Source organism: Saimiri boliviensis, chromosome 14, assembly GCF_048565385.1.
Source record: "Saimiri boliviensis isolate mSaiBol1 chromosome 14, mSaiBol1.pri, whole genome shotgun sequence".
In the NCBI taxonomy this organism is placed as follows: Eukaryota; Metazoa; Chordata; class Mammalia; order Primates; family Cebidae; genus Saimiri; species Saimiri boliviensis.
The window spans coordinates 42,373,663-42,386,735 of NC_133462.1; the positions used below are offsets into that span (position 1 = coordinate 42,373,663).

At 54.1% G+C, this 13,073-nt stretch overlaps 1 protein-coding gene across 4 annotated transcripts in view; it reads left to right on the forward strand.

Annotated features, from left to right (window-relative positions):
• The window catches only part of MAP2K2 (mitogen-activated protein kinase kinase 2), a 34,311-nt gene that overhangs the window by 5,278 nt on the left and 15,960 nt on the right, over positions 1 to 13,073 (forward strand). For all 4 annotated transcript variants that reach the window (XM_074384792.1, XM_039466040.2, XM_039466039.2 and 1 more), the window contains exons 2-3: positions 1,543 to 1,753; positions 8,962 to 9,108. In XM_074384792.1, the coding sequence (XP_074240893.1) occupies positions 1,543 to 1,753; positions 8,962 to 9,108 (358 nt within the window). The remainder of the gene's footprint in view (positions 1 to 1,542; positions 1,754 to 8,961; positions 9,109 to 13,073) is intronic.

A 13,073-nucleotide genomic window follows, 5' to 3' on the forward strand; every position in this document is an offset into this window, starting at 1 on the left:
GAGATGGGAGGATCAGTATTGGATGGGAGTTGGAGGCTCCAGTGAGCTCTGATCAGGCCACTGCACCCCAGCCTGGGAGACAGAGCAAGACTCTGTCTCTAAGTAAATAAATACATGAAATCAGTTCACCTGTTCTGTTTAAACGTGGGTACTGGAAGATTTCATTTTGTACGCATGGCTTCCATTCCATTTCTTTTGCCCGGCGCTGGGTTCATATGTGCATTGAACTCAATTATCCATCACAGAGAAGTTGCTACTCTGGGGTCTGGTTCCAAGTCAAGGCATTTGTGAAAATAGCTTACTGTTGAAATTTCCTTGGAAAATTCCTTGAATCACCCAATAAAGTGCAAGGTACATGCTTGTTTAAATTTTTAAAAAATGTTTATTGTTTAGAGACAGGGTCTTGCTGTGTCGCCGAGGCTGGAGTACATTGTTGTGATCATGGCTCATTGCAGCCTCCACCTTCTGGGTTCAAGTGATCCTCCCACCTCAGCCTCCTGAGTAACTGGAACTACAGACATATGCCACCATCCTCAGCTAGAAGATCTTGCTTTGTTGCCCAGGCTGGTCATGCTTTTTTTTTTTTTTTTTTTTTTGAGACAGCAATTTCCTCTGCTGCCCAGGCTGGAATGCAGTGGCAAGGTCTCAGTTCATTGCAGTCTCTGCCTCCCGGGTTCAAGCAGTTCTCATACCTCAGCCTTCTGAGTAGCTGGTATGGCAAACATGCACCACCGTGCCCCCCTGATGCAGCTTTTGCGCTGCGCCTTCTGCCTTCCCTGTTGGTTCTCATTCTGTGTTCTGAGGCCACTCAGGACACTCGTTCCTCTATTTCCTGAAAAGGCAGGTGTCCTGGTCCGGGCTCCATTAGACCCATCCTGGTTTCCTTGTCTCCTCCCGAGGTGGTCTGGAGCTTGTGCATTAGGAAGGAAGCCTCCTGTGCGATGGCTCACACCTGTAATCCCAGAACTTCGGGAGGCCGAGGAAGGCAGATCACTTAAGGTCAGGAGTTCGAGACTAGCCTGACCAACATGGTGAAACCCTGTCTCTACTAAAAATACAAAAACTAGCTGGGCGTGGTGACATGTGCCTGTAATCTCAGCCACTTGGGAGGCTGAGGCAGGAGAATTGCTTAAACTTGGGAAGCAAAGGTTGTGGTGAGCTGAGATTGTGCCATTGCACTCCAGCCTGAGTGACAGAGGGAGACTCCATCTCAAAAAAGAAAAGAAAAGAAAAAAGAAAAAGATGGAATCCTCCTGGGTCCTCTGAGCTGCAGCTTGTCCTCAAGATCCTGAGGTCCGCTAGACTTGGTAGACGGGATCAAGGCAGCGTCCTTAGTTCCCGGGGAGCTGCCCTGGATTCTGGTCATTAGTGTGTCTGCTGGGGTTACACAGCATGGATCCCTCTTTCCTTCTACACCGTAAACCCTTCAAGTGCAGGAATCTAGTCTGTGTCCTCCTGGGGGCCGGTGCACCAGGGCCGTGCGGTAAATGGCCAGTTGGAGTCGTCCTTGGATGCTAACCCCTGCCCTGGGGGTCTCTGCAGGGCAAACCTGGTGGACCTGCAGAAGAAGCTAGAGGAGCTGGAACTTGATGAGCAGCAGAAGAAGCGGCTGGAAGCCTTCCTCACCCAGAAAGCCAAGGTCGGCGAACTCAAAGACGATGACTTTGAAAGGATCTCGGAGCTGGGCGCAGGCAACGGCGGGGTGGTCACCAAAGTTCAGCACAGACCCTCGGGCCTTATCATGGCCAGGAAGGTGAGCACTGTGGGGTGGGGAAGGTCCCCCTGGAAACAGAAAGGCAGCTGGGTCTCTGCATTCTGACTGGCTCCAAGTTCCGTCCCTCATCCCTACCAGGGACTCCAGGTCCTGAGAAAGAGCCCAGCTTCTGGGCAGATGGGAGCGGTGCTGGCCACACCAGCCACACACAGCTGTGCCCTCTGGTGACTGCCTTCTGCCCTGGAGGGTGCTGAAAATCCACATTCCCAGAAAGTTAGCAAGTGGGGATTTCGGGAATACGAGTGTGTTAGTTAGGGTTCGCCAGAAAAGCAAGCGAGGAAGCGTGTGTGTGTGTTTGTATCTGTGCGTGCAGCGGGGGTGACATGAGATGATTAGGCCATGTTTTTGCTCTGCCTTCTGTATGTTTCTGTTGCCCAGGCTAAAGTACAGTGGCGCCATCTTGGCTCACTGCAACCCCTGCCTTCCATGTTCAAGCGATTCTCTTGCCTCAGGCTCCCAAGTAGCTGGGATTACAGGCACACACCACCATGCCCAGCTAAATGTTTTGCATTTTTAGTAGAGACGGGATGCACCGTGTTGGCCAGGCTGGTCTCGAACTCCTGACCTCAAGTGATCCTCTCTCCTCAGCCTCCCAAAGTGCTGGGATTACAAGTGTGAGCCACCGCGCCTGGGCAGGCTTTTCCCTGCAGGACTTCAGCTGATTGGCTGAGACTCACCCACGCTGGGGTGGAGTAATCTGCTTTGCTCCAAGTCTGCGGATTTAAAGGTTAATCACATCTTAAAAACATACCTTCCCAACACCCTCTAGACTGGTGTTTGACTACCGGGCACCATAGTCTCACCAAGGAGACACATAAAGCTGGCTGTCACCCCACGCTTTGAGAATCTGCAATCTTTGGTGCTGGCGGCCCCCAAGCTCAGTCATCCTGGCTTCTGGGCCGTGATGCAGCCTCTCTGCTGTATGTTTGAGAATAGCACCCATGGGATAAGGGAGAATGTGGCCACTTGGGGATAGTGACTCTTAAACACATAAGCGGAGGACTTCATGTTGACCGGGTGTTCAGTTCCTCACCTGTGTTCTCCCAGACATAGAACACTGCCTTTCCCGGGAAGCCCACCATCCTGTAGTTTCCCAAGCTGGGGGAACCTAGCTGCCCCCAGTACAGTGGGTCCCTGAGGGTCCCAGTATCACTTGAGGGCCCTGCCATCCTCGGCAGCAGCGGCTCAGCTCCCACGGGGATTTAGCTCTGCGGCTCTGTCTTCTCGCGTCTAGAACACCACCCTCCCTCCCTCCTGAAGTCTGCAGCCGTGGACCTGCTATTTCTGTCCCTGGACTGCAGGCAGCCCGGGAAAGCTCAGGTCCGCCTCCGCTCAAAGCACCGGGAGGAAAAAGGCAAGCGTGTGCCTCACACGGCCACGGAGAGGCCTTGAGACAGAGTCCCAGTCCCCGTGTGTGCCGGGGACCCTCGGGCTTCTCAGGGAGCCCCCAGTGGTCCCTGATGGGCTGGGCAGTGGACATGAACCCAGTACCCGCCGCATCAGCAGCTCCTGCTCCCGCTCACAGGCACAGGGCCAGCTTTACTGTAGTCGGGAAAGGGCCATCTGGGCCTTTAACCCCCAGGGCAGGTGTGGCTGGGTGGGTTCTGTGGTTTGGTGGGTAGTGATGTCCCAGCCTCGGGGTTTCCGTACTGTCCCTCAGTCACAAAAGATGTCAGTCACCTTGGGGGAGGCGGGGAAAGGGCACACGGGACTCGGTGCTATTTTTGCAACTTCCTGTGCTTCTGTAACTCTTTCAAAATTAGGTTTTCTTTAAAGTGCCCAAAAACTCGGGGGCGGGAGAGGATGCATTGAGCACGAGGGCGCAGCGTCTCTGGCTGGTATTGCAGGTGGGGCTGCAGGGGTTCCTTTCGTTGCATTTTATTTATTATTTGTATTTTTAATGATTGATTGATTTATTTTTGAGACGGAGTCTCACTCTCACCCAGGCTGGAGTGTAGTGGCGCGATCTCTGCTCACTGCAACCTCCACCTTCCAGGTTCAAGCGATTCTTCTGCCTCAGCCTCCTGAGTAGCTGGAATTACAGGCACCCACCACCACACCCGGCTAGTTTTGTATTTTTAGTAGAGACGGGATCTCTCCATGTTGCACAGGCTGGTGTCGCCGTTGCATTCTAACCTGGGCGACGGAGCAAGACTCCGTCTCAAAAAAGGAAAGACAGTGTTCTTTAATCCTTCATCCACTGTGCTGGCTGGAATTCTGAAATTCTGCAGAGGACGGTGTGAATTCCATGCAGAGTTGGTACAGACTTAACTGCAAACAGACAACCTTATCAGATCTCCACACACAGCTTCTCGGAGGCCTGCATGCACCCCGCTCTGGGGCCAGCGGCACCGGTCCCTTTGGTCGGCAAGGGTTGTCCCAGCCTGTGTGATGTGCTCCCAGAGAGGAAGGGACCCCTTTGAAGGCCTGAGGAAACCAATGTCGGGTTGTTGTTTTCCTTTTCTTGTTTTGTGACAGGGTCTCTGTCGCACCGGTTGGAGTGCAGTGGCATGATCACAGCTCACTGTGTCCTCTGCCTCCCAGGTTCAAGTGATTCTTTTTTTTGTTTTGTTTTGTTTTGTTTTTATTTTGTTTTGTTTTGTTTTTGAGACAGAGTTTCGCTCTTGGTACCCAGGCTGGAGTGTAATGGCGCGATCTCAGCTCACCGCAACCTCTGCCTCCTGGGTTCAGGCAATTCTCCTGCCTCAGCCTCCTGAGTAGCTGGGATGACAGGCATGCGCCACCATGCCCAGCTAATTTTTGTATTTTTAGTAGAGACAGGGTTTCACCATGTTGACCAGGATAGTCTCGATCTCTTGACCTCATGATCCACCCGCCTCGGCCTCCCAAAGTGCTGGGATTACAGGCTTGAGCCACCGCGCCCGGCTCAAGTGATTCTTGTGTCTCAGCCTTCTGAGTAGCTGGGACTACAGTTGAGCACCACCATGCCCGGCTAATTTTTGTATTTTCAGTAGAGACAGGATTTTACCATGTTGGCCAGCCTGGTCTCAAACTCCTAGCCTCCAGGAATCCAACCATCTTGGCCTCCCAGACTGCTGGGATTACAGATGTGAGCCATGGTGCCCGGCCCAGCTTAGTGTTTCAGGTCATGCTTTCTTTTAAATGCCTTCTTGGCTTGACCATGGCCTCTGACCCCTCTCTGTTGGAGCAGCGTCCCTGCGTTACCTGGGCGGGGGGAGATGCTGGAGGATCTCGTGCTTATTATGCATCTGCAGCTTCTTTGAATTCCCCATACTCATAGCGAGGATGGGTTTGTCTGGCCTGGCCTCTGAGCTCCTCTGCTCCACCGTAGCTTACTTCCAGGATGGCGGTCACACGGCCTGCCCAAGGCCACCTCACTGTACCAGCTGCTGTCTCACAGGTGACTACCTGAGTCCAAGCCGATGGCAACACCTCGACACATGTTCTCATTAAAATCGAGCAGCAGCCCCATTTTACCGTTGAAAAAAACCAAGGCTGAGTGAGGTCAGTGCCTGAATTGGATTTGAACCCTTGGATCTAACTTGACTTGGGAGCAGCCAATTTTTTTTTTTTTTTTTTTTTTTTTTTTCTGAGATGGAGTCTTGCTCTATCACCTAGGATGGAGTGCAGTGGCGTGATCTTGGCTGCCACCTCCGCCTCCCAGGTTCAAGCAGTTCTCCTACCTCAGCCTCCTGAGTAGCTGGGATTACAGGCATCTGCCACCACGCCTGGCTAATTTTTGTATTTTTAGTAGACACAGTGTTTCACCATCTTGGCCAGGCTGGTCTTGATCTCTTGACCTCGTAATCCACCCGTCTCGGCCTCCCAAAGTGCTGGGATTACAGGCGTGAGCCACTGCGCCCGGCCTTGTGTGTGTTCATTTTTTAAAAATCTCTTATAGAGGTGAAGTCTTGCTGTGTAGCCCAGTCTTGAACTCCTGACCTGAAGCGATCCTCCCGCCTTAGCCTCCCTAAGCACTAGAATTACAGATGTGAGCCACGGTGCCTGGCTGTCTTCTGATTTTTGACAATAGCTAATTCAGGATGTTTGGAAACATAGTGTGGGCCACACGTGACTCTTGGCTCCAGCCAACCCGGGAGCTGTCAGTGTCTGATCTGTGATTTACGACATTGCTGAGATCATTCCAGACGCAGCCCTTCGGGGTGACAGCCTGGTCCTCTTCTCCCGCTTCGGCTCTCTCAGACACTCAGTGAAGCCCTTTCCCCTCTTTTCCTACTCTGAATCCCCCAATCCCACCCCACTCCCGACTCAAATTCCTCATTCTTCTGTAGAATGAGGCTTCACCTCCGAGCCAGGCCTGGGGTTCAGAGTTAACTCCTGACACCATCCATATTCAATCAGCTATTAGAGCTGGCACGGCTGGGCAGCGGTGTCCTGGAAAGAACATGAGCCCCACTGTTCCCCGAGGCCAGCCCCATCCTGACTTAGCAGCTAATGCCACCGGGAACGTGGCTCGGAGGCTCCGAACCTGAGCTTGCTCCGTCAGCAGGACTGGGGCAGTATGCCCGTCCCCAGGGGTTGGGTTGTCAGGGTGAACTGCAGGGGGTGCAGGGGCTCAGAAACGCCCCCTCCCTTCCTGTCTGTCTGTCTTCCTTTCTCCTGCATACCCTCAGTGTTGGCTCCCCATTCATCTGGAATGCTTGCTGGACAGGCCCCAGGTATTCCAGAACCATGAAAACAGATCACGCCGCAGCTGCCCTGTGCCGACCTCTGCTGTTTACTCCCGCTTTCCAGAAAGCCTCTCGCTTCCGACGGCATTTCACGTTAGGGGCTCCCGGGTTCCAAGGCCCCTGGGATTCCTTCCAGGCCTGCCATGTCTTGTCCGCCTCTTCCTCTTATCCTAAATCACCGCTCGCAGACGGACAGCCCAACACACGCGCTTTCCTGCTGCTTGTCACTCACCTGTGGCTCCTTTGAAGTTTCTCGTCGGGAGCTGTGCTGTCCAAGACAGCAGCCCCGGTCAGGTGTGGCCACCAGGCTCTTAGTATGCAGTCAGTCCAGATAACGCTGAATGTGGAAGACACCTGCCAGGCTTCAGGGGCTTAGTGCGAAAACAGATATGTGGCCGTTTCGAGTAAATGTCCCGACCACCACGTGAACATCCCAGCCTCAGTACCAGGCCTTTGCGGAACAGGAATGGGTACTAGCACCTCTCAGATACAGCCTGGCTGGAGGGGAAGCATCCTGGGGTGCTGGGGTGACCCTGGGGCCTGTGGGGGGTCACCGTGAGGGAGTGGAGGAGCCGAGGGGCCCCCGACTGGAGCTGGATTTTGCAGGCTGGCCTGAGGGAAGAAGCCAGAGCAAAAGGGACAGGCGGTGCCAGGGCCGAGTCAAGGTGGGGAGACGCTTTCCCTGAGGAGCAGCCGGGCGAGAGGAGCTGGGCACCGTGCCCCTGGGCCCCGCCATGCTTCTCAAGGTCACAGGCCTAGAGCGAGGGCGCTCCCCTCACACGCGCTGTGCCATGGTGACAGTCAGCCTCCGCTGCTCCGAATGCAGCACGGGCTCCTTCATGCCTCTGTGCCCATCGACAGGCGGCTCTTTGTCCCTCCGCCCAGGACACCCTCCCCCATCTCCTCCTCATGGCGGCTCTGTCTTTCCTTGAGGCCCAGCTCCAGTGTCACCTCCTTGCTGCTGCTCCCCATGCACCTGGGCTGATTCTCCTTGGCGGCATTTCTGCCACATCAAGGTGGTTTTACCCACGCCTGTTCGTGTCCTGACCCCAGGTCTCCTCCAGCTCCAGGCAGGAGCTGTCTCTGTTTTTGACTGCCCCATCACCGACTCTGCACAGCCAGGACTGGCTTTGCCCCCATGGTGGATGAGTAGAAACCACGTCTTTTGGCCGGGCGCGGTGGCTCAAGCCTGTAATCCCAGCACTTTGGGAGGCCGAGGCGGGTGGATCACGAGGTTGAGAGATCGAGACCATCCTGGTCAACATAGTGAAACCCCGTCTCTACTAAAGGTGCAAAAAATTAGCTGGGCATGGTGGCGTGTGCCTGTAATCCCAGCTACTCAGGAGGCTGAGGCAGGAGAATTGCCTGAGCCCAGGAGGCGGAGGTTGCGGTGAGCCGAGATCGCACCATTGCACTCCAGCCTGGGCAACAAGAGCGAAACTCCGTCTCAGAAAAAAAAAAAAAAAAAAAGAAACCACGTCTTTTTCTTGTCTTATTGCTGTGGCTGGAGGGGACGCTTATTCGCCACGGTGCCGGCCCAAAGCCTCAGGCCGCTACTTGCTGCACTGGGGGTCCTGGCTCTCCTGGGGCTTGTCCATGGGGTTAAGGGTTCCCTGTGATGTTTTATCTGATGTCCTTTCTGCACTTTTTCTTTTTGAGATGGAGTCTCACTGTGTCACCTGGGCTGGAGTGCAGTGGTGCGACCACAGATCCCTGCAACCTCCACCTCCCAGGTTCAAGGAATTCTCCTGCCTCAGCCTCCTGAGTAGCTGGGATTACAGGCACCCGCCACCATGCCCAGCTAATTTTTTTTTTTTATTTTTTTTTATTTTTAGTAGAGACGGAGTTTCACCAACTTGGCCAGGCTGGCCTTGAACTGCTGACCTTGTGATCCACCAGTCTCGGTCTCTCAAAGGGCTGGAATTACAGGTGTGAGCCACTGCACCCAGCCCATCACAGTTTTACAGTATTCCATCACCCCAAAAACAACCCTGTCCACACAGCATTCACCCACATCCCCTCCTCCAGCCCCCGGCACCCACGCATCCCCCACCCCCGTCTCTGGATTGGCCAATCCTGTACATTTCGTATAAATGGGATCACACTGTGTGGCCTTTTGTGTCTGGCATCTCTCACTGAGGGTGACATCCTCACAGTTCATACATGCCATGGCCTGCGTCAAGGCCTGGTTCCTTTTCATGGCTGAGTCCTGTTCCGGTGAGGGGCTGGGCTGCCCTGGGTTGGCCTGTTCTGCCCCGGATGGACTCCTGGGTTCTTTCCGCCCTCCTCCTGTGAATCGTGCTGCTGTGAGCACTTGTGGCCAAGTCTCAACATGGATGTGCATGTCCACTTCTCCTAGACGGACACCTCGGGGTGGAATTACTGAGAGGAGAGGGCGGGGCTGAGTTCATCTTGACTGCTGTTGTAAACGCCTGCAAAGTGGAGGCCCCAAATGCCCTCATCCGCTTTCTGGGTTCCCCTAAGTGGCTGGTGTCACCCCCTCTCCCCTGGCAGCTGATCCACCTGGAGATCAAGCCGGCCATCCGGAACCAGATCATCCGTGAGCTGCAGGTCCTGCATGAGTGCAACTCCCCCTACATCGTGGGCTTCTACGGGGCCTTCTACAGCGACGGGGAGATCAGCATCTGCATGGAGCACATGGTGAGTGCGCCCAAGGCCCAGGCCAGCAGTGGGCAAGGTAGGGCCCCCATTGGAGCAGAGGCTCCCTTTCACAGCCCCTTTCCTTGCAGGCAACAGTGTGCCAGCTTCCAGGGGATTCTTCTGAGGGCAGTCGCTGCCATACAAGCATGTGTATATAGATGCCTTTGGTTTGCTTTGGTTTTCTGGGATGGAGTCTCATTCTGTGGCCAGGCTGGAGTGCAGCGGCGCGATCTCGGCTCACTGCAACCTCCCCCTCCCGGGTTCAAGCCGTTCTCCTGCCTCAGCCTCCTGAGTAGCTGGGATTACAGGCGCCTGCTGCCATGCCTGGCTAATTTTTGCATTTTAAATAGAGACGGGGTTTCACCATGTTGGCCAGGCTGGTCTCGAACTCCTTACCTCAGGTGATCCGCCTGTCTGAGCCTCCCAAAGTGCTGGGATGACAGGCGTGAGCCACCATGCCTGGCTGATGATTTTGTTTTTAAGCACTCACGCCCTCCTCCCAGCTTTGCTTTTTCTCTTGCCATATCAAGGTGTCACTCTCTGACAGCAGAGAGGGGAAACACTCCCATTTTCGGAGGCACGTAGGTTGTTTCCATCTCAAATAACATGGCACTGACTTTCCCAGGCAAACCTGTGACATGAAGCCCCGTAAGGGAATTGCTGGGTTCCAGGGCATGTGCGGTTAAAAACCGATCACTATCAGGCTGGGCACGGTGGCTCGTGCCTGTAGTCCCAGCACTTTGGGAGACTGAGGTAGGAGGATCGCTTAAGCCCAGAAGTTCGAGAGCAGCCTGGGTAACATAGTGAGAAACCATCTCTGTAATCTAAAATATTAGCTGAATGTGGTGACAGGTGCCTGTTTTAAAATTTTTTAAAACACTTAAAAATGGGGAAAAAAGTAGTTCTAGCTACATGAGAGGCTGAGATGGGAAGATCACTTGAGCCCAGGAGGTTGAGGCTACAGTGAGCTATGATCACACCACTGCCCTCTAGCCTGGGCAGCGGAGCGAGTCGCCATTTCAAAACAAAACGGATTACTATTTCTAAATCGCCTTCTCAGGAAGGTGTGGCGGTATGAGCTTGTCAGGGTGGGCCTGTGTGCCCCCAGCTCAGATCTGTGGTGTCACCGTCTCTAGGGTGGAGGACGGGCACCCCCTCCGTTGACTCTGATGTGCCCCCTGGTTAAGACCCTGTGGCGTTGATCCCAGAAGTGGGTGGGATTGGGTGTAACAAAAGAAGTGGCCAGAGCGCAAGGCCCCGGAGGAAATGCTGCCGACCCCGCCAAACCGAGCCTGGCAGGTATCAGACCGCCCGCCTCACGGCGCCCTTTGCAAAACCAGAATGCCTGGGTGACACCCTGCAAACGTGCGATTCCCTTTGACAGTTTCGTAATGAAGGCAGGAAGTGAATTTGAGCAAGGCCCCCACGGAGCCACGTGACCCAAGCAAAGCAGCACCCGGCTTGGAGCCCCTTTCCCCGCCTTTGAGGGAGACCTGGTGTCTGCCCCGCTGCTCGCAGAGTCACGGTGCTGGTGGCATCAAAGGTTGAGGAAAGGATGAGGAAGCGCTTTGTGGTCTGAGGAGCCCCCTCTGTCGTATAGTGCTCCCCCTTCCTCCTCCTCGCCTTCCTCCTCTTCCCCTTCCTCCTCGAGCCCGGCAGGCACCCTCGCTACTCAGGAGCTCTGTCTGTGCTCCCCTCGTGTGGCTGACTCAGCTCTTGAACCCCCTGCTTCTCATGCGGAAAAGGGAGAGCGTCGCAACCCACCCCCACCTTCTGTTCTTGGCGAATTTAAAGTGGGGGTTTCCAAGCCGGGCGCGGTGGCTCACGACTATAATCCCAGCACTTTTGAAGGCTGAGGTGAGCGATTCACAAGGTCAAGAGATCGAGACCATCCTGGCCAACATGGAGAAACCCTGTCTCTACTAAAAATACAAACAAAATTTGCAGGGTGTAGTGGCGCATGCCTCTGTAATCCCAGCTACTTGGGAGTCTGAGGCCAGCGAATCGCTTAAACCTGGGAGACGGAGGTTGCAGTGAGCTGAGATCATGCCATTGCACTCCAGCCTGAGCAACGGAGCGAGAACACGTCTCAAAAAAAAAAAAAAAAATAGAAAAGAAAAAAACATGGCTCACACCTATAACCCCAGCACTTCGGAAGGCTCAGGTGGGTGGATCACTTAACTCAGGAGTCTATGACCAGCCTGGGCAACATAGTGAAGCCCATCTTTACAGAAGTACAAAAATTAGCCGGGCATGGCGGCATGCACCTGTCATTAGCTGCTCAGGACAAGAATGGCTTGAACGCTGGAGGCGGAGGTTGCAGTTTGCTGATTGCGCCACTGCCCAGGTGACAGAGCAAGAAAAAAAAACATGGAGCACGTTGATTTGAAAGCATCAGGTGAGCCCTGATGGGGCAGCATCCTAGGTATTGAAAACCTCAAAGGGTGACATCCCGACATCCTTGCCGGTCCTGTGACTCCTCTTCATGCTGAGCAGTGCCCTCAGAATTCACCCGAGTGAATTCTGTGGCGTGGCCTGTTCTCCCCAGTGAGCCAAGGCGGGCAGCTTAGCACCGTGGCTGAGGATAGGCACCCAGGTCAGGCCTCAGCCCCACGGCACACTTTCACCGCAGGACTTGGGACAGGACTCTTGCCACTTCTGCAGTGAAATCGAGGGAGGTGGTAGTCCCTGCTGGGGTGAGGACCACGTGAGCTCCTCCCGGGACAGCACCCAGCACACACAGGGTGTTGCATCCGTGTCCTGGCTGCTGTGGCTATTTCCCTGTATTTCTACATTATTTCCCCATATTTCTATGCCATCTTTATTTTACATTTCTTTCTTTTTCTGGAGAGTGGGGAGTACAAGGTCTCTCTCTCTGTCACCCAGGCTGGAGTGCAGTGGCATGATCCAAGCTCACTGAAGCCTCGACTTCTTGGGCTCAAATGATCCTCCTGCCTCAGCCTTCCGTAGCTGTGACTACAGGTGCGCCAGCACACCCGAGTAGTTTTGAAGTTTTTTTGTACATACGGGACCTCACTATATTGCTCAGGCTGATCTTGAACTCCTGGGCTCAAACGATTCTCTTGCCTCAGCCTCCCAAAGTGCTAATACTCTAGGCGTGAGCCACGGCGCCCAGCTCTGTATTTATCACTTGTTGGTGACTGGAGTTTAGGAACAGCAGATGCTGGCTGCTTCCCTGGGGCCTGAATCTATTACTGGATAACTCAGGGCAGGAACCCAGAGGACAGCGGGGCATCATGGGTTGGGAGCAGATAGCCGGTGGCTTACGGACCTCGTAGAGGTGTTCTTGACCTTCCTAGGGGTCTAGTCAAATCCGAAGAATACCTGTCCTTGTTCTGGGTAATGGAAAGTAGACGTGTCCATCAGTAAGGGTGTGATTAAAGAATGATATTTGGCTGCTTTGCCGTGGTAAAGTGAAATCCACAAGGGCATACTGAATGGGAACATCCCTCAAGTCCACTGTTAGTGTGGGGGAGGAGTGGATGCAGAAAACAACATGGTGTGAGCCTGTCCATTGATTTATTGTATTTCCAAGTCAGGGTCTTGCTGGGTTGCCCAGGCTGGAGTGCACTGATGCCATCCTCTGACCTCAGCCTCCTGAGTAGTTGGGACTACAGGCATGAGCCACCATGCCCAGCTAATTTATTTGCTTGTTTTTGTAGAGATAGGGTCTCTCCACGTTGCCCAGGCTGGTCTTGAACTCCTGGCCACAAGTGACCCTCCTACCTCAGCCTCCCAAAGTGCTGGGATTATAGGTGTGAGCCCACTTTGATGTGATTTTAAACTCTGGCTGGGCAAACAAGCCTTTATTTTTTTCTGAGATGGAGTCTTGCTCTGTTGCCCAGGCTGGAGTGCAATGGTGCAGTCTCGGCTCACTGCAACCTCCGCCTCCCGGGTTCAAGCAATTCTCCTGCCTCAGCCTCTCATCTAGCTGCAGTTACAGG